The sequence below is a fragment of the Eutrema salsugineum genome, unplaced genomic scaffold (assembly GCF_000478725.1).
Source record: "Eutrema salsugineum unplaced genomic scaffold, Eutsalg1_0 scaffold_2, whole genome shotgun sequence".
Classification (NCBI taxonomy): Eukaryota; Viridiplantae; Streptophyta; class Magnoliopsida; order Brassicales; family Brassicaceae; genus Eutrema; species Eutrema salsugineum.
Window position 1 is genome coordinate 8,990,573 of NW_006256829.1, and position 20,380 is coordinate 9,010,952.

At 40.6% G+C, this 20,380-nt stretch overlaps 6 protein-coding genes across 7 annotated transcripts; 4 read left to right on the top strand and 2 right to left on the bottom strand.

Annotated features, from left to right (window-relative positions):
• Window positions 1-2,062: 2,062 nt before the first annotated feature.
• On the top strand, window positions 2,063-3,339 carry LOC18016498 (two-component response regulator ARR18). Its single transcript, XM_024156819.1, has 5 exons — window positions 2,063-2,192; window positions 2,290-2,439; window positions 2,528-2,851; window positions 3,034-3,110; window positions 3,229-3,339. Exons 1-5 carry the CDS (start codon window positions 2,063-2,065, stop codon window positions 3,337-3,339), a joined length of 792 nt encoding a protein of 263 aa, XP_024012587.1.
• A 1,390-nt stretch (window positions 3,340-4,729) lies between these two features.
• Window positions 4,730-7,110, top strand: LOC18016499 (two-component response regulator ARR18). Its single transcript, XM_006401069.2, has 6 exons — window positions 4,730-4,859; window positions 4,935-5,084; window positions 5,177-5,572; window positions 5,653-5,729; window positions 5,849-6,961; window positions 7,042-7,110. The coding sequence occupies exons 1-6, from the start codon at window positions 4,730-4,732 to the stop codon at window positions 7,108-7,110; spliced, it is 1,935 nt and encodes a 644-aa protein (XP_006401132.2).
• Window positions 7,111-8,150: 1,040 nt separating this feature from the next.
• Window positions 8,151-9,002, top strand: LOC18016501 (temperature-induced lipocalin-1). The gene is made up of 2 exons (XM_006401071.2): window positions 8,151-8,597; window positions 8,708-9,002. Exons 1-2 carry the CDS (start codon window positions 8,220-8,222, stop codon window positions 8,891-8,893), a joined length of 564 nt encoding a protein of 187 aa, XP_006401134.1. The 5' UTR covers window positions 8,151-8,219; the 3' UTR covers window positions 8,894-9,002.
• A 74-nt stretch (window positions 9,003-9,076) lies between these two features.
• Window positions 9,077-11,086, bottom strand: LOC18016500 (VAMP-like protein YKT61). Its single transcript, XM_006401070.2, has 6 exons — window positions 10,724-11,086; window positions 10,337-10,434; window positions 10,146-10,250; window positions 9,897-9,962; window positions 9,581-9,667; window positions 9,077-9,320 (listed from the first exon to the last, which is right to left on the bottom strand). The coding sequence occupies exons 1-6, from the start codon at window positions 10,914-10,916 to the stop codon at window positions 9,270-9,272; spliced, it is 600 nt and encodes a 199-aa protein (XP_006401133.1). The 5' UTR covers window positions 10,917-11,086; the 3' UTR covers window positions 9,077-9,269.
• A 295-nt stretch (window positions 11,087-11,381) lies between these two features.
• Window positions 11,382-14,596, top strand: LOC18016502 (glycerophosphodiester phosphodiesterase GDPDL7). The gene is made up of 9 exons (XM_024156477.1): window positions 11,382-11,479; window positions 11,579-11,711; window positions 11,807-12,103; window positions 12,189-12,298; window positions 12,397-12,895; window positions 12,984-13,304; window positions 13,391-13,533; window positions 13,612-14,095; window positions 14,175-14,596. Exons 2-9 carry the CDS (start codon window positions 11,600-11,602, stop codon window positions 14,468-14,470), a joined length of 2,262 nt encoding a protein of 753 aa, XP_024012245.1. The 5' UTR covers window positions 11,382-11,479; window positions 11,579-11,599; the 3' UTR covers window positions 14,471-14,596.
• Window positions 14,597-14,821: 225 nt separating this feature from the next.
• On the bottom strand, window positions 14,822-20,338 carry LOC18016503 (FIP1[V]-like protein). Of its 2 annotated transcripts, XM_024156944.1 has the most exons (9): window positions 19,475-20,338; window positions 18,735-18,949; window positions 18,384-18,510; window positions 18,238-18,306; window positions 17,963-18,103; window positions 17,688-17,789; window positions 15,957-17,585; window positions 15,263-15,757; window positions 14,822-15,023 (listed from the first exon to the last, which is right to left on the bottom strand). In XM_024156944.1, the coding sequence occupies exons 1-9, from the start codon at window positions 20,249-20,251 to the stop codon at window positions 14,967-14,969; spliced, it is 3,612 nt and encodes a 1,203-aa protein (XP_024012712.1). In that variant the 5' UTR covers window positions 20,252-20,338; the 3' UTR covers window positions 14,822-14,966. The 2 variants fall into 2 exon arrangements, with proteins under 2 accessions (XP_024012712.1, XP_006401136.1); XM_006401073.2 differs by having other exon boundaries at window positions 14,822-15,757.
• Window positions 20,339-20,380: the final 42 nt, after the last annotated feature.

Genomic DNA, 20,380 nt, shown 5'->3' on the forward strand with positions numbered 1-20,380 from the left:
GTGAAAATGAAAGACGGCCAAAGAATGACAGAGATGCGTCATTTAAAGTTAAGGTAAATAACAAGGAGGTTTACAACTTATATAGAAGCCAAAATGCAGGAGAATTTATTGTGAATAGTACCTGCAACTGCACACATTTGGGAAACTAAGTTCTGTTCGTACTCCTTCCCCACCGACAGAAGGTCCCCATGAAAAAGGGCCAGCACTTAAATCAATGAATGCCCACCTGAGGGGAAGAGTTCACAAAATCATGAAACATACAGCTTTGTCATTTAATTGGTATGCATAAGATGCGCTCTAAGACAGAATCACAAGGTTAAATACATGTACACACATGCATTGAGAGCTTCAGAAAAGCAACCTGCCCTTTCCGATCCAAATATCAGTCAGACATTCTGCGTTAAGATTGCTAATGTCTCCAGCTCTTAAACCCTTTTCTAGAAAAAGCTTCATATCTTCATTATTCCCCTGAAGCAACTTGAAATTGCCATTGAGAAAGATCCAAAGTTTAGCACATGTGAGGAAATTCATTCAGAAAAATATTAATTAGCTTCTGGGACCAGACAGTATTGAGCCAAAATAAAAGAAGATTGGTACCTGCAAAACCTTACTCTGAATGAGCTCGGCTGCATCTTTACCATGAGATAGCTGTTCCAACTTGTTAAGAGCATCCTGGCATGCATTGTACCACTCGGCCTGAAATTAAGACAACAATGAACATTGTAAAACACGAAAGCCAACATTGTAAGACATACAGAAACACCGGATACTTGCACCACCAATGATCTGGTTCTCAAATGTGAGTATACTAGTATAATCATTGCAACAATCCCGCAGGACTAAACACATTGCTAAACTAAACTTCTGCGACATATTTTGGTGCATTCATTTATACATTGATATAGAAAAGGAAAACTTGTCTGCCAGAATAGAAAAACTTGTCAAGATTTAACATAGGAACACTAGACTTTACCATGTGCATCCGCACAGAATTTTTTTTGTTTATCGAATTTTGTAATATAATTTATGTTTTTGAGTTTATATAAAATTATTTATAGTATTAAATATGATCATAATTAAAAATATATAATTCTAACTCATCTGTTCATATTAATCCAAAAAGAACTATGATTATAAAAACATAATTTTAATTCATTCATTTATATTACTGTATAATGTAAAGATTTATTAAAATTTTGAGATATATGAACTTATTTTATTTGACATAGAATATATTATATAGTTTTCTAAAATTTAATCTATAATGACAGGCGATAATGTTTTTAATTTTTTTTATGTTTTATATTTTGTATGAAAAATATATTTTTAGTATGATTCAAAATTAATAAATTTAGCCAACAAAATATTTTTAATCTGTTTTTATATATATTTTTAGTTCTATATTTTATTATAAAAATTTTGAATATTGAAATTATACAATTAATTTTCTTACTTATTATTTTTTATTAATTTGTGAATAAAAATAATCATAAATATATATTTATATAATCAACATAAATATCATATTATTTCTATTATCATAAATATTATATATTTCAAATATAACCATTACTTCCATATGTGAATTTTTTTTAAGTACTGGTATTCTTAATAACCTTTTTAATAGTATAGATAATATTTAATTAGAATATTCAAATCAAATCTAGATTAATATCTGATTTTTATTTTTGTAAAGATAATAACTGATTTTTTAATTGTTTAGTAGATAATGTAATCTATATTTAATAAAATCTAAAAAACTCAATTAATATTTGAATTTCGAAATTAAGTTTATATATATACTAAAATATATATTTTTTATAATATTTAACATGCTTTTTTTTAATAGTATAGATATTTACAGAATAGGGAAAAGAGGAGCCAAAATAGTTAGGAAATCTGTGAATATGTGGAGATATATAGGCCGGATTAATAGGAAGAAAATCTTTCACTTATTTCCTTAAAAATTTGCATATAGTTCTCAGACTGCAGGTTTTCAGAATAAGAAGAAAGGGAAGAGAAGGGAAGAGAGGAGACTTGTTGCAGACGAATTGCATCAGCTATGGAGTTGTTGAGCGATGAAGAGGGAATGACAGAGCAGTTTCCTGTAGGAATGAGGGTCCTGGCCGTAGATGACAATCCAACCTACCTTGAGAAACTAAAAGACTTGATGCTTCTCTGCAAATATCATGGTACTTATATCCTTTGCTTCTGTTAATTTGTTTTTTTTTATTTTACCTGTCTATGAAAGCGTGGGATCGAGATGTTATTTTTTTATTGATATGACAGTGACAACGACAACAGATCCAAAGAAAGCTCTAGAAATGCTGAGAGAGAACTTCTACATATTTGATCTGGTTATAGCCGATGCAGATATGCCGGACACTGATGTCTTCAAGTTGCTTGAAATTGGTCTTGACATGAACCTTCCTGTCATCAGTACGTGTCCCCTCCCTCGCTTTTTATTTTCATATCAACACTAGTGTCTTTGACTTCTCATCACTCTTTGTGTGTTCATGTTCTCAAGTGATGTCATCTCATAGCGACCACGACAGTGTTATGAAAGCTGTTATACATGGCGCGTGTGATTATCTGCTCAAGCCTGTTGGCCTCAAGGAGCTTCAGAATATATGGCAATATGTTGTTCAGAAGAACATTAGCAAATACGCAAAAGGCAAAGACCCTTTTGATTCCCAACTCCCCCAAAGTATCAGCAACAACCAGGAAGACAAAGTCAATGACAGTGAACACAATGGCCAAGAGCCACGTACCCTGGAGCTTCGTGTCTTCGCTTGGACACCGGAGCTACACCAGAAGTTTGTCGCTGTCGTTGAGCAATTGGGTTTAGAGAGTGAGTTTTCCCCTTAAACCTCTCTTTTCACCTTTCTTAATGTGCCATGTCCACTCTTGTTTCTGCTAAAGATTTGTTTTGATGACTTTTTTTTTTTTTTTTTTTCTTAATGTGCTATTGTTTTGATGACTTTCATGTGTGGATTTCTCGTAATTTTTGTTTTCTCTTGGCCTCCGTTATAGTTTCTGTTCCCAAAAAAATACAGAAACTCATGAACGTGGAAGGTCTCACGCGTGCAGACGTAGCCAGCCATTTGCAGGTACTAATTAATGAATTTCTCATTCTCATTTTTGCGTTTTGCTTCTGTCTTTGCTAATGTATAATCTTGGATGGTGAGATGGTTCGACTTGTGTTTCTTCTCTGGTTTTGGGTTGCAGAAGTATAGAGGATGCTTGAAAAAGTTGGACGAACATCAGCAGCAGAACCTGGCTTCAGATGCATCTCGTACGGTGGGAGAACCCGGAGACACAGGTTCTTCTTCCCACTGATGCTAGCTAGCTGCCGCCATTGCAATCTTTACTTTCTTATTGTTCTTTGTCAGTTTGTGACTGGCTGCAACTTTTTATGTTTCCTTACATAAAACAATGCCATGTTCATCTAGACAATCACTTATGACTGGCTGCAACTTTTTTATTTTTCCTTACATAATAAAAAAATGGCATGTTCATCAAGACAATCACTAAAAAACATAAGATTTTGTTTAGTGTTTAGCTTCTTTTATACAGATTCTTAACCTCAGTAAATCAGAGGCCCAAATGAGCATTTAATGTGTATTAGGTGGTCGTTGAAAAATGAGCAAAACGATTTAATTCAATATGCACCAGCACCACTGCAATACTATAGACCTCTAGTATCTATAAGCTGCAAGAACAGCTCCAGACTAATCACTTATCTCCTGGTGAATTCAGTTTCTTCCACCAGCCAGAATTTTTAACGGATTGTAAGAATACCAAACTATTTATCAACATAAATTTAGTGAGGACGATTGTCCACACAAAATATAAAGTATTTCTTGGCCAGTAAGCTGTCTAGAAGCAAACAAAAAAAAAAGTGGATACGGCGCTGACAAAATGGGTGGATAATGCCCAATCTATCACTGATTTTTGGAACGCTTCTTTACTCCATGTTTAAGCTTCCTGAGTTGTGGTTGTGGCTGAGTAACAAATGCAGAGAAGAGAAAATGGAAAAATAATCGGCAAATGACTAACAATGTGGAGGATGGGAAAGTCAACTGTTCTTCAAATATGGGACTTTTGTTCAATGCTGAATGTGATGCGGATCAGCTTAGTCCATTGCCTTGTCAAAGTCTCATTTTGGAATAGAGCCCATATGAGTAACTGGTCATCATGACTTTGTTTGGTGCATTAACTTTGATAGAAAAAGAGATAACGAAAACGTGTATATCAGAATAGGAAAGGAAAAATATATAAGGCAAGCCAGAGAATATGAAATGCTGGCTTTGAACGTTATAAGAGAATAGATATTTGAAAGTATGGGAAAAAAATGGGGACATTTAAAATCACTTTACGAAAAGTTGTCTTTTGTGCACAGATAAGGAAAGATTCAACAAACAAAAGGAAAGAAGAGAACCATGTGACTCTCCATGTCCCTGAAAATGGAAAAAGGAGCAAAAATAGAAGGGAATAATGTAAATTATGTAGAAAATTAAGGGCCGGATTAAAGGCACAATCACTCGTTTTTTTTTTGTCTTTTCCTTACACATACATGGATGATATGGATTATGGTATGTCCTAGTCCAAACTAGATGTATTTCAGAATATACAAATCAGAGTAAAAGTCTATACTCTATATGTTAATTCTTGTGGGGACGAGAAGGGCAAAGAAGAGACTTGCATCAACATTGTGATGAGTATCAAAATGGACTTGGTGAGCAATGAAGAGGGAAGAACTGAGCATTTTCCTGTAGGAATGAGGGTGCTTGCTGTTGATGACAATCCAACCTGCCTTCGGAAACTCGAGGAGTTGCTGCTTCGTTGCAAGTATCATGGTACTTACTCTCTTTGCTGCTTCTGTCTATTTTTGTTTGGAATGCATCACAAGATGTTTTGATTGATTTTCTCAGTGACAAAGACAATGGAGTCGAAGAAAGCTCTGGAATTGCTAAGAGAGAAGAGCAATATGTTTGATCTCGTGATAAGCGATGTAGAGATGCCTGATACAGATGGCTTTAAGCTGCTAGAAATTGGTCTTGAAATGGATCTTCCTGTTATCAGTACTTCTCCCACCCTCCTTTTATTCTCAATATACACTATAGCCTTCTTCTTCTTCTTCTTCTTCTTCTGAGTTTTGTTTCGTTTTCTACAGTGTTGTCAGCTCACAGCGATTACGACAGTGTTATGAAAGGTATTATTCATGGCGCTTGTGATTATCTGGTCAAGCCTGTTGGCCTCAAGGAGCTTCGTAATATATGGCAACATGTTGTGAAGAAGAACATTACCACATACAAAAAAAACATTTCCCCTTCTCCCCAGCTGCTAACTCCATCTGAATCTCATCTTGCCCCAAGCGGCAGCAAGAAACGTAAAGAGAAAGTTAATGACAGTGGTGGTGATGAAGATGAAAGTGACAGAGAAGATGAAGATGGTGAGGGGAGTGAACAAGATGGCGACGAGTCATCCACACGGAAGAAGCCTCGTGTTGTTTGGTCACAGGAGCTCCACCAGAAGTTTGTCAATGCCGTTCAGCAACTGGGACTTGACAGTGAGATTGCCTCCTTTTGATGCTTTCATGTGTTGAGTCTTCTTTCCATTTCTACTAATGTTTGTTTTTCTCCTTTACAGAGGCTGTTCCAAAGAAAATACTTGATTTCATGAATATAGAAGGTCTCACTAGGGAAAACGTAGCCAGCCATTTACAGGTACTAATTTCCCATTCACTCTTTCATTTTGGACTGTGCCTTTTGCTAGTGTAACCTTGAATGGTGAGACAGTTCTACTTGTTTTGTTTTGTTTTTTTTGCTCTGGTTTTGGGCTGCAGAAGTACAGACTATACTTGAAAAAGATAGATGAAAGTCAACATCAGAACATGACTCCAGATACATTTGGGACAAAAGATTCATCTTACTTTAATATGTCTCAACTTGATGGACTAAGAGACTTCACTTCCACAAGACAATTTCCAAGCTCTTCACTCTTGTCCCGTTCCCATCTCACCAGATTCCATCCCTCTGTGTACTCATCCATAAACCTTCAAGGAACCAACTCCTCCAACTTCAACAACCACCAGAGCTCAAGCAACTCAGCTAATCCATTTGGAACTTATCACCGTACTCTGTTCCCAAGATCCCAAAACGTGAATCTGTCACCACTAGAGCCCCTCCAGTTTCCTACGAGCAAGTACATGGGAGATTTCAAGACCATAGGGGACCGAGCAACTGGCGGTAGCTTCCTTGATACTCGGATGTCATTCGGTAGCTCTAGCACCTCTTTGCCAAGTGCTTCAAGCAACAATCTGATGTTGCAAGCAAACTATACACAACCCCTGCACATAGCCTCGGATAAAAACCAGCCTTGCCACGAGGCCAACTCTAGTTCCCTAAACATGAGCGTTCATGGACTACCTAGGTTTCCTAGTCATAGCTGGCAAGGGAGTTTGAGAACAACAAACAGATTCCCATCAAGCTGTTTACCAATAAACCATGTTTTCAGTCAGGATCAAGTGGCATATCCAGGGAGCGGTCTGGGAGATTGTAGCTCTTTGGTGTCTGCAGAGAATCCTGGTGGAGAGATGCAGTGTGAGCCTCAGTTGCTAGGTGCCTTCATGAACACGTTAGACGATGGACCAAAATGGGAGGAACAGAACTGCAACATGGTGAACAATCAGTTCGGTAACGTGGAGTATCCCTTAGCAGCAGATAACATTGTTTTCAGGGACAACAATGCGAGCAGAAGCAAAGGCTTGGATGAGTCACTGATGATGAGCCCAATAGAGGACAGTGCAACAACAATCAACAACAGTCAAGAGTATGTGGGGAAATTTACAATGCTGGATGCAGATCAGATGAAGCACTCTGGAAAGCCAGAGAATGCTCTTGTCGTCGAAAACCAGCATGATGTATTCGATGACATAATGAATGAGATGATGAAACAAGTGAGTAATGACAATTTTGTGTGATTTGATCAAATCTTTTGCAATGGTAGAGAATGAAAGTGATGTGTGTTTTGTTGCAGGATGAGAATAACGGATTGGTATCAGCTGTGGCTACTAGATTTGGGTTTGATTCGTTTCCTCCGCCTTAGTTCATGCATGCCTCTCTCTCTCTCTCTCTCTCTCTCTCTCTACCGGTTGCATCATTTTTCTTCAAATGAATTACCATTCTTTGTCATTTGTTTTTTGTTTTTTTTTTTCAGTTTATTCCGACATTGTTTCTTTCCATTGTCAATAGATCAGCTGACACACTGCACCAACCAGTTTCATACTCTCTTTATGATTTGAAACTTTTTATCCAAGAAGAACTTGTGTTTGTGTAATTGGGTAAAAGTTAAAAATTATTTGAAACTTTCTGAAGACGAAAATACTGTAGTGTTGTTTATTTTGAAAACCAATATACGGATAAGGAATACTTTCGTTTCCCTTTTTAATAATATCGAAAATAGAGTATTTCCGATATTGACAATGCGGCTTATTAATGGTCAAAAAAAAAAGAGAAAATTTACAAATTTTGGGCCTAATTAATTTCGTTACATTTACGGCCTAATTAATAATAAATCGAGAACAATAGTTGGGTTTGTAAATCAGGTAACCCATAACCCCTTAACTCTGTTGTTTTGACATACGGGATCAATGGAAATTATGGAATGATTGAATATTTCCATTTATTCAGGATTGACTGAAACGACTAATTTACTATCCCGATCTCTTTCCAAAACTCTCTATAAAAATTGTGACTCATATTGAAGTTTTATGAATTTTTTTTTATAAGTGTTGCAATTTAGTTAATTGAGCTATATATGAGAAACGTTATATTTTACATAATAGAGATTTAGATTTCAATATTACGGTAAAATTTGGTGGGGACCTAGAATAGCCTAAAAGAGGAAGTCAAATCGAAATGTGAATGTATGTATGGCCCATTGTATTGTAATTCTACTCCCACAGAAGAAAGAAAAGAAAAAAGAGACATTTGTGTCCTCCTCCTTTTGTAACTCATGGACGCTACTAGAACCAGCTAACCCCACACGCTACCCACGTGTCAACACCTCCTCCCACGGAAATCTCCTTGGCTCTATTTTCTCTATTTCCTATAAAAAAGAAACTGAGATCTCTCTTTCTTATCCTTATTACCTCAAAGAAAATATCTAAAAATCGTAGAGAACAAGGAAAAAAAAAAAAAAGAGAAAGAAGAAAGATGACGACGGAGAAGAAAGAGATGCAAGTGGTGAAGGGACTCGACTTGGAGAGATACATGGGCCGTTGGTACGAGATTGCTTCTTTCCCCTCCTTGTTTCAGCCCAAGAACGGCGTCGACACTCGCGCCACCTATACTCTTAACCCGGACGGAACGGTGCACGTCTTGAACGAGACATGGAACGGAGGGAAGAGAGCTTTCATCCAAGGCTCAGCCTACAAGACCGACCCAAAGAGCGACGAGGCCAAGTTCAAGGTCAAGTTCTACGTCCCTCCTTTCCTCCCTATCATTCCCGTCACCGGCGACTACTGGGTCCTCTATATCGACCCCGATTACCAGCACGCCGTCATTGGCCAAGGCTCAAGGAGTTACCTCTGGGTAAAGCCTCTTTTTGCTTCTTTTTCTTTGCTTTTTTATGATGAAATAATTGAGATGATGATCGTAATTAAGGTGGGTTATGTATGTATGTATGTATGTGGGTGGTGTAGATACTGAGCAGGACAGCTCACATGGAGGAAGATACATACAATCAACTGGTTCAAAAGGCAGTGGATGAAGGTTATGACGTGAGCAAGCTTCACAAGACACCTCAGAGTGACACACCACCTGAGTCCGACGCTGCCCCCAACGACACTAAGGGCGTTTGGTGGCTCAAATCTATCTTTGGCAAATAATTACAAAACACACCTCCTTTGTCTGTGTAATATACTACCCCTTGTGTTTACTCTTGTTTTCATCCTTGTACCTTTTGTCTAATTTCAGCATCTAAATATATTTTCGTGAGTAAACAGAGTCATCTATTACCATAAGTAAATCATAAACAAAGCAATCAAATAATCTGGCAAAGACAATTGAAATCTGGTAGTGACATCATGTATTCGGATAACAGACCACACGACTCGAGTCTTTATACGGAATTCCACAGTGCATGCAATGCAAAACTACGAGATCCAGAATCATATATATATATAGGTAATAAAGAAAAACAGTCTCGTCCCCCAGCAAAAGTTTGGTTGACTATATATACCCAGGCACGTCCAGAGTTGCAGCTCACAGAATAGTACAGCATGAATTCGTTTTCTTCGCTTGCTTGTAAAACATCTGTTCCAACCAAAACATCAAAATCAGTTTCCCATGGCGAAATCATCTTTACATTAACTCTCTCTATTTATCTACCTACTCCAATAACACGCAACAGCTCCCAATAAGCACAAAAGTTTTTCTATTTATCTACAGCACTCTCAACCTCGTTCTTATCCTGGCCTTTCTACCGTGTTCACCAACTATGCTCAAAAACCGATACAGTGAAAAAGAAAGCTATATAAGCTGGGAAAAGCTGGTATGCAATGGTAGAATGTTACCTGCGATGCCATGCTCAAATCTGAGCTCTTTTCCACTAGGCTGTCCAGCTTCTCTCCGCGGGCTAAAACGCTATCAATGGTTTTATGCTGTAACAACACAGAACATATATTCAGTTTTGGGTTTTCGAGAATCATTCATTTTTTGCATCTGCAAGACGTTCTCCTTAAAACTGAACGCATTGACAAAACAGCATACTAATTGGGGACAGCATGAATGAAAAATTGAGTCACTATGCATCTTCAATGGAACTTGGAAAAGAGAGCATTTAAGTATATACGCACGGGTCTACAAGGAAGGACAGAAGATTGCGCTTACAAGGATAATCTTGGTCTCATCCAACTCCCTCTGGATTTTCAACAGCTTATCAGCCTCTGCTGGGTCCTGAAGATTACAAATACGAGGCAAAACCAAAAACATTAAAATCAAATCATTCAAAATCAACAATCAACTTGGTCATCATATGATAAGACTAGTCCATGAGGAATCAATCGATTTGGATTCTTGTGTCACCCAATTGAAGATTTATAGGCAAAAAGAGCGAATACAGTTGCAAAAGTGAATAACCTGATATTTGGTTAAAGCTTCGGCTAAGTATGGCCAGGACTGACTGGAGTCTTCTTTAGCAGACCTCCATGTCTCACCAAAACTCTTCTGGTACTCATCTAAGACCTGGAAAACAAAAATTGAATGTCAATCAAACCGAATCCTCAGGGAAACGATAACGACTGATTCCTAGTAGAACAACATAATGATACCTGATTGAGAAGAGAAAAGGCACTTCGAACAGGATAATGATCGTCCATGAATCCCACCGCGCAAAGGCCACTTCTATTGTAAGCATGAACCTTGTACTCTATATCAAAATCAAAAAAACACGAACCCTAATTACCCCAAAAATCGAGGACAAATAACAAAGCTGGAATCGCGTGAAATTACAGCCCGGAAAGATCTAGAATCGAAAGAGCTGAGCAAAACAATCGCACATCCTAATTCATTAAAAAAAAGTTGGGAAATCGAAAAGCCAATCCGAGTCTGCAGAAATCGAATCAAAGGCAAAGAGGAAAAGGGAATGGCATAGATCCGAGAGAATAAAAAGACGAAAGAAAGAGATCTAAAAAAGGTAAAAGAAGAAGAAGAAGAACCTTCGTGCTGGACAGACTGTCGCTGAGAAGGAGGGGTTCGGCTGGCGACAGTGCGACCGACAAAGATGACGAACTCCTTGACGCTAGATCGCTGGAAATAGCCGAAGTGAGAGACGTCGGAAGCGTTGGCGAGGATAACGGGATCGGAAGTCTCGGGAGCGCACTTGAGAACAAGCAAGGCGGTGATCTTCATCGTTGGGGTGGATCAAGGTTGCGTGAGAAGGAAGCGATGAGGAGGAGGAGAAGAGGTGTTGGGACCTGAAAAAAAAACTAAAGTCCGGTGGTAAAAGGGCAAAAAGTTTTGAGGTGTCGAACCAAACGCCATCTCATAACAGTCATTATATACCCCACTTTTTTGTTTATTCCTTATGATTAAGAATCATATTCTATGATTATCTTAATCCATGTTTATCAGCGAAAATATATGATAATGAATTTGGTCGAAAGTCGAAAATATTTAACGTTTTAAAAGTGAGGGGGTGATACATAAATTTATGAAAATAAGACATGTAAGATTCTGGAAAAAAAAACAAGAAAAGCGGTTAACAAGGGAATGGAGGGGAAAAAAAGAGATAAAAATAGGGGAGGAGTAAATGGCCATAAATGGTGATTTTAGCAAGTTACTTTTTTTACCCATTATTAACCCTTTTTTGTTTGACCATCTCCCCTTCGCTTCTTTTCCCTTCTCCAAAAACAAAAAAATAATAACGAGGAAAACAAGCAGAAGAGGGGATTCATGTTCTTGTTTTTTTCGCTGTGAGATTCACTTTTTTCTTTTCTTTCTAAAATGGATATCAAAACTCTGTAATGTAAATGTATTTGACTTTGCTTTGTACGTACACACAAAACATGCAGGATCAATCAAAACAAACAAATATGCTGAGGTTTTTCATCCTTTTCTCCCTTCTTTTACACTCTTGTGTTGCGGCTCCCAAGAAGCCCTCTGCTGCAGCCGCTGTTCCTGCCAAGAAATGGCTCACCCTTAACGGTATGTCTCGATACTATTTATGAACCTGCCCCATATACATTGCATAACATGTTGGTTTGTTTTCTAAAAAACCCATATCTTTATTTCTCTTTCAGGACAAGAGCCAGCAGTTGTGGCCAGAGGTGGTTTCTCGGGTCTTTTCCCTGAGTCAAGCGCCTCTGCAAACGACTTGGCTATTAGCACCAGCTCGCCTGGCCTCACAATGTTGTGCAATCTTCAGATGACCAAGGACGGTGTTGGCCTTTGCTTGTCTGATATCACGCTTGACAATGCAACCACCATCTCCACGCTCTTCCCCAAAGCACAGAAGACCTACAAGGTCAATGGTCAAGACCTCAAAGGCTGGTTTGTCCTTGACTACTCTGCCGACACCATCTTCTCCAATGTCTCTCGTATGTCTTCTTCTCTTTTCTTCCTTCCATGCTTATCCACCACCACCACCACCATACCGTTTTCATGTTTTGTATTATTGAGCAGTGGTCCAGAACATATTCTCTCGGCCTAGCATCTTTGACGGCCAAATGCCGGTTTCTGCCGTGGAGGACGTACTCGGAGCCAAGCCTCCCAAGTTCTGGTTGAGCGTTCAGGTTTCTCTTCTTCCTCTCTATCAAGAATATGATTAACCAACCTATGGGGGCTTCTTTTTGACTCATCAAAAAAAACAAAATACTATACAAATGTGCAGTACGACAGCTTCTACATGGAACACAAGCTGAGCACAGCCGAGTACCTGAGAAGTCTGGGACTCCGCGGCATTAATTTCATCTCATCTCCTGAGATCGGTTTCTTGAAGAGCATTGGAATGGATGCAGGCAGGGCCAAGACAAAGCTCATATTCGAGTTCAAAGACCCCGAGGCAATTGAGCCAACCACCAACAAGAAGTACAGCGAGCTTCAGCAGAACCTTGCAGCTATCAAGGCCTTTGCTTCAGGCATTCTTGTCCCCAAAGACTACATTTGGCCAATTGACTCGGCTAAGTACATTAAGCCTGCCTCCACCATTGTGGCTGATGCTCACAAAGCCGGTTTAGAAATCTATGCTTCTGGATTTGCCAATGATATGATCACCAGCTTCAACTACAGTTATGATCCCTCCACTGAGTATCTCCAGTTTGTGGACAATGGCCAGTTCTCTGTTGATGGCGTCATCACTGATTTCCCGCCAACAGCATCACAAGCCATCAGTGAGATGACTTACTATTTACCCTCTTATATGTACTCTCAAAAGATTTTATTAATAGGAGAAGCTCACAAGTGTCTTTATTCTTGCAGCTTGCTTTTCTCACCAAAAGGGCAATCTCCCCAAAGCAGGCCATGCGTTGGTCATAACTCACAATGGAGCAAGTGGAGATTATCCAGGCTGCACTGATCTGGCTTATCAAAAGGCAGTCGACGATGGAGCAGATGTGATTGACTGTTCTGTCCAGATGTCCAAAGACGGAATCGCTTTCTGCCTGGATTCTGCAGACCTCACAAAAAGCACCAATGCCATGACCACTTTCATGTCCCGAGCCACCAGCGTTCCTGAGATCCAGCCTACCAATGCCATTTTCTCTTTTGATCTCACCTGGGCCGAGATCCAGTCCCTGAAGCGTATGAAACTGATTTTTTTCTTTTCTAAACTTTTCTGAAACAATCTCATGATTCTCAGCTAAATCACTAAGATTCTCTGTGTCCAGCTCAAATCGAGAGCCCCTTCTTAACTTCTGGGGGATTCCAGAGAAACCCAGCAAACAAGAATGCCGGGAAGTTCATGAGTCTCGTTGACTTCCTTGAGTTGAGCAAAGCAAAGGCTGTCACTGGAGTTCTTATCAACGTGCAGGCAAGCCTTTTAAGCCCCCAAATACTCCTTAACTAATCACTCAAGGCCGCTCCACTAAATCTTAATTCTTATTTACAGAACGCTGCCTATCTAGCCTCTAAGAAAGGCCTAGGTGTTGTAGACGCAGTCAAGTCCGCTCTGACCAACTCCACACTGGACAAGCAATCAACACAGAAGGTTATGATTCAGTCAGATGACAGTTCCGTCCTGGCCAGTTTCGAGGCTGTACCTCCCTTCACTAGAGTCTTGAGCATTGACAAAGAAATCGGAGATGCTCCCAAGCCATCCGTCGAAGAAATCAAGAAGCACGCAGATGCTGTAAATCTTAAGAGAACTTCTCTCGTCACCGTCTCCAACAGCTTTGCCACAGGGAAAACTAACGTGGTGGAGGAAATGCACAAAGGGAACATCTCTGTTTACGTCTCGGTGCTAAGGAACGAGTTCGTTTCCATAGTGTTCGACTACTTCTCAGATCCTACGGTAGAGCTTGCCACGTTCATTGCTGGGAATGGCGTTGATGGAGTCATCACAGAGTTCCCTGCCACTGCTACCAGATACTTAAGTAAGTCTAAACCTTTACAAGATCATTAAAGAACCATAACCAAGATGAGATTGATCATATATATTTGATGCAAATGCAGGGAGTCCATGCTCAGATTTGAACAAAGACCAGCCCTATGCAATCTTACCTGCAGAGGCTGGCGCTCTACTCTCTGTGGCAGCCAAGGAAGCACAGCCACCGACTAGTGCCCCAAACCCGCCTCTTGATGCTAAAGACGTGATTGATCCGCCTTTGCCTCCGGTTGCAAACATGGCCACCTCCAATGCAACTGGAGGAGCTCCACCAGCCCCTCGTTCAGGCACTGTTGCCAACGCTGCTAATCTTGGCCTTACCTTGCTGGCTATGCTGGCCTTGGGACTTCTCTTCACAGCCTAAGAAAGATTGATCACACAATATTGTAACATGTTCGCCCTCAGCATTCCACTGACACAATGTGAGCTAACTATGTTTTTTACTCACGTTAACCAAAATACGCAGTACACAGGGATTTGTTGTTATAGATCAAAGCTCTAAAAAAAAAATCTTTGTTTGTTGTCATAGGAATGTTTGATTTCGGTAGAGATTTTGAATATTGATAACCGCACATAATTCTATTTTACGAACCTTCTCCACGAAGCAGTCATTACTTTCATAGTTGTTGCTATCTCGACATAGTATACCAGCAAAAAGGCAAAACACCAATGATAATGTCATCAAAGGTAATTTACAAAACAGTAAGATAATTACTACAGTATAATACAGTGCCGTTTAGTATTTTTAAAATATTCTCGCTCTCTCCCGAGGCGCTTAGTATGAGAACAAAACTAAAAGACCAATAATCTTTGACAAAAGTTACATCAACTACTACAAGAGTATTCTCTCAGAGTCATCCTTATGCGTATTCCCTCCCTATTCTTACACAACATAGCTCCTCCCACACACACTCTCCCTAATCTCCTAATTAATATTCGTTGAACTTGATCCTTCATCTAGTGACCGCCACAACTGCTCCGTGGAAAGAGAGACTCTCATGTCAACTGTTTTAAGTATAGGAAGCTACATGGAGCATCAAACTATCCCTCAATCCAAGCCAAAGAGAGCCAGTTCCTCGCTCTTTATTTCAACTCCAGTTTATCACTCTCAGCTGCTTGTCCACCGTCTTTTCCTTGCTGGCCGCTCAGCTTTCACCTCTGAATCCACAGGGCCTTCAATTTTTGCAGAAGTCAGCGTCTCAGACTCCATTTTCTTTACTCCTGTGGTGTCTTTCTCCGTGGGCATTGGAAGCCTGAACCTTTCACTGCGTTTCTTGAGTTTCTCAACCGTGTCCAAGTGCCGGTCTCCTGGTCCCTTCTCGCTTCCATCTTTGGTCTCTGCAAGGTCATGGCCACTTTTCTCTTCGTTTACATCCCGATTCTTGCCAATAGAACCATGAACGGGTTCGCAAACTCGGCCATTAGTGCCTTTTTCCTTCTCTTGAAGTTTTGAAGAAGTGGATGATGACTTGGCAGTGACAGCATCATCTCTCTCTTTTTGGCTTGCCCAGCGCTCTAATTTCGTACGTCCTCTCTTTGAATCTTGTAGCTCCTCAACAGAGGAAGCATTTTCCTTGTGTCTTTTGGTGGCGTTAAGCTGCTGTGGGATCTCACTCCTGTAATTTTGTGCTTCGTTGGTTCCTTTTGAGCCCTGAAAGGCACGAAAGAAACATCAGTATTGTCCGTGAAGGCATACTAAAAGTGACAAAACCATGAGATATATTAGGTAAGATTGGCAATGGAATAAAAAACTTCGCACGGTATATTGCTTTCAGAATACCATGCTACTTTAAATTTGCAAAACTTGGATGAGATTAATAAAAGTAAATTCATAGGCTGATGGAGCATACGGTCACTTCGGAACTGCCATTTTGTTCTCCTTGCTTGGTCCTCAATGAATCTGTGCCCTCTCGTTGTTCTTTAATCTTTCGTCTAGAATCTTTATGTTTTCTGTCTTGCAATCGCTGGCCATCTGAAGAATCCATAACCTTGTCACTTTTTGCACCTGTCCTCTCCTGCCTTGTTTTTTTCTCATTGTTAACAAAGTCATCTGTGCGTGCAGAGAAGTCTTCGTTTCCTCTATGATGGGAAGAACTTTCTTCACCAGGGTACTCCCTTCTTTTCGTCTGTTTAGTATGCCTTGCTGTATCTTTGGTGAGATGCTCTTTGTCAGAAGCTTTATACTCATCCTTCATCTTCGATGATCGGTCTTCTGAACCTCTATGGCCCCTTGCAGCCACATGCCTCTCTCTTCCTCGTGCTGATAAACCATCCTCGTGAGTTAGTTTCAATTTATCGAAATCCTCACGTTCTCTCAACCTCTCATTTCCATCTCTCTGCATATAGAAATCATCTCTGTGCCTTAGAGAACCGTGGTCGTCAAAATCATCTCTAAACTTATGTTGGACATTATGTTGGGCATCTCTCTTTTGATGGTCCAACCTATCACCCCGTTCTCGTTTCAGGCGGCTGATTGATTCTCTCTGACCATATGAGATTTCATTCTTTTCAGAGCGGTTTCTTCTCAAGTATTCTTCATCTTTCCTCCTCTTGCTGATGTGATTATCCAGTTCATAACTATTTCTCAAACCAACATCATCCAAATGCTTTCTCGAAGGAACATGGTCATCTTTGCTGCGTATTTCACTCTCTCGCATTTTACCCCTCTGCCTAGAGCCCAAATCATCTTCACGATCCCTTTTTCTAGACCCTTCATCCCCACCTCTTCTAATGAATGGGTCATCCTCTTTCCTACGCCAGACACCCCCATCAACATCTCGCTCTTTCCTTCTATCAAAATCCTCGCCGCTTGCAATTGAGTAATTATAGCAAGAATCAACCTCCATATGAGGATTCGAATACTCCCTACCGCCTTTGCTCGCCGCTCGACTTCTTTCCATTTCTTTCCCTCTGTCTTGAGTCTTCCTACTCTGATGTGGTGCATTGTTATCGTGATTTTTCTTATTGCTAGCTGGTCTAGCAGAATTATTATCTTGAATAACTTCCTCTTCTGCACCATCCTTCAATTGCTGATAATCTCTGTGACTTCCAGATCTTGCTTTGCTGCTTTCACTACTTCTCTCTGCCTTTGATTCCACTCCTTCATCTTCTTGAACTGCTGACTGAGGGACTGCAGAACTCATTTTATGCTCCTCCATCTCAGCATCTTTGCCAGCTTCACCCCCGACATCTTCACGATCAACACTTGATGACCTTGTGCCTCTGTCTCCAACAGGAGACGACGAACGAAAACTCTGGCCACTATCCGTGCTTCTAGAGATCTCATCGTCTTGCTTTTTGAGAAGCCTTTTACGTGGCTCATCCTGGGCAGGACTTTGTTCAGCAGATTCCATGCCTGGTCTCCTGCTATTAGCATACCCAGTCTCAACTGGAACATTTTCTCCAGGAAGGCTACTATCAGCTTGTTCTGCGCCATTTTCACCCGAGGGCTCATCCTCGTGCGAATCCTGACATACAATCTGGCAACAAAGTCATTTTTTTAGTTAGTAGCAGTCAGTATAGCACGCAAAGATGCCTCACCCGTAAAATCAAAATCAAGAAAGATTTGAGACAGGTTCAACCTCAATGATAGCATCTAGATCACGCATTCGAGGAGCACGCGTATCACTGGATGGCATACGCTCACCAGAACCAGTCTCCACAGGTATTGGTCTTCCAGGGGGCTGCGAGAAAAAAAATATCCAACCAATAGTCTCATAGTTTAGAAACTAACAAGACAATTGTACAGCCACAATGTTCCAGTTTTGATATACAAAAAAGTGAACCACATACAATACAGTGAACCACATATAGACAACGCTACTTCAAATGAGAGCAAAGGCAGGGGGAAACATACTAGTGAAGGTCGAGCATGAGCTGGTACTTTAACAGAGTCACTTTGAGTAGTGTCTGGCTTCACTAAATTTGAAGAATCAACAGGAACACCCTGCGCCCCTGTTGCTGCAGCTAACTCTGGGGGCAGATCTGGATCATAACCCTATCATCGTACAAGAGAATGATTAGGAATGCAATGTCACCCTTTTTGTATATGGTGTTGTTGACAAAATATTGTCAGCCTGCGAAGAATAGTCAGCTCTTAAGTGCTACAATATAAGCCAAGATCCACATTACCTGATCTGTTCTACCGCTTTCATAAACGCGTATTCTGCTTTGCATCGTAGTCTCTATACGGTGTTGATCCTGTATGGAATTGAAAGATGTTCCTCTTAGTACTCTTCATTCGCTGAAATAGGATATGAATCACAGTTATTAATTACCAGCTGTTTGCAATAGTCCTTCCAGCTCTCCTCATTCAGTCCAAAGTTGAAGTAGTCAGTGACATCATTTCCTTGATATCTCCAGGGCTTTTCCTCAAAAGTCTCTATGTCGACCTCAAATATAGTCCTATAAATACGCAAGAGAAACACAGGTCTCTAAACCCTCAAATATAGTCCTATAAATACGCAAGAGAAATCAAATAAAAGAAACACAGGTCTCTACTAGTCAAAACTTGGCACTTACAATCAGATGTTAGATGACAAATAAGTAAAAAAGATTGATATGCAGATGTAATGACATGAGCCTTGACTATATAAAATCTCCACAGTTCCGAATAGATAAAGAGTTACTTGTGAGAGGGAAGAGTAAAATCCAGTCCACGCCCTGCTGTATTACTACCCCAAGTCTGGTGGAAGCCTTTCTGTGGAGCAGAAGCATTCCTCATTCCCATTGGACGCCAATCTCCTCTGCCACGACCAGCCATAGGACCAAGGTTGGCAGGTGGACGAACTTGACCTGAGGATGCAGCACTTCCAGGCATGGGGGCTGCCCCCGGTCTTACATACTGCAAGAGAAAGGTAATTACGTCAAGTAGATCAATACCACCTTATTTTGAATCAGCGTGAATAATTGTAACTTTGGTATGACTAATCCAAACGAAAATATGAAATCTTTGACGGAATGTTGGCTTCATAAATTTAGTTAGAGTCCCAAGAGATTGTGATTCTTCTTCAATTGCTAATGTTAGATTTTGCAACAACTCTTAGACAGCATAATTGCTGGTGTCATAGGATTGCGATCTACGAAGAGATTATATCCTTTCACGTTCTTGAATGTTATGACCAAACACCCCGAATTTGGTATTTCTTGAACAAAAAAAGAAGCATTTAAGAAAGAAGATGGTGAGTCAAAATCTAGAAGCAGACTCCAATTTCTCTGATTTAACATACTCTGCATTTGCATTCAGGTTTAGGTACAAGTACAAAGGAGATATGCACTCAGAAATTATGAAAAATAAAACAGGGCCACGACAAGAACCCAGGCCACTAAGTAATCTAACTAGTGACAACAGTGTTGCATTGACACTGACCTTAAACTGAGAATGAAACGGATGATACCCATGACTGCTATACCCAGTTTTGGACTGGCCAGAAGCACCTCCTGGTCCACTTCCCTTGCCAGCTTCTCCTCCGTCTTTGCCATCTCCATCAACCACTTGCAGACCATCTTCTCCCCACATCTGCTCCTCCATAGGCTGATTTGGATCCGCGTCTGCCACTATAACAAGTGGTTCTTCATCATCATCATCGTCATCGTCATCTTCGTTGTCTTCCATCCTTGATCTTCTGTCAACTCCGATCACGACGTTGCGGCTACTGTCATTCAACACTATCTGCAGATCGTCTTCACTGTCGCTATCCCAATCATCTCCTTCTCCTTGTCCTCCGTAGCCTCCATCGCCTACCTGCTCAATTCTTGTCGTCGTCTCTTGCGGAACACCTCGATCCGTAGCCAAACCAGGAACCGCGACAGCTTCAGAAGCGGAAACGAAAAGACCAGGTATCGAAGGTGTGGAATCGGCATCGGGTTCTTCGATATCAAAGCTCATGTCCTTGTCGTCGCCGCCAGCATCGCCAATTGCTTGCCGATTCGCGTCGTGAGAGGGAGTGGCGGATAATTTGGAGGCATCGTTGTCGGAAACCCTAGAGACGGAAGCTGAATTAGCTTCTGCCACGTCATGATCCTGGAATCGGAGGTTGAGGTCGATTGAACGGTGAGGAGGAGGTGGAGGTGGAAGAACGGCGGGAGGTTGAAAGGGCTGGAGGACGTCGGAATACAGATCTCCGAACTCGTCGTCTTCGTCCATTGGAGTGAGAGATTGGAGAAAGAACGGCCGATTCGAATGAAGCACGAGAAAGAGAGAGACGGTGAAGCTAAGGGCTTCTTCTCAACTCTCGGCCCCTTTTTATCATCTCTAGGGCCTTAATTTATATTG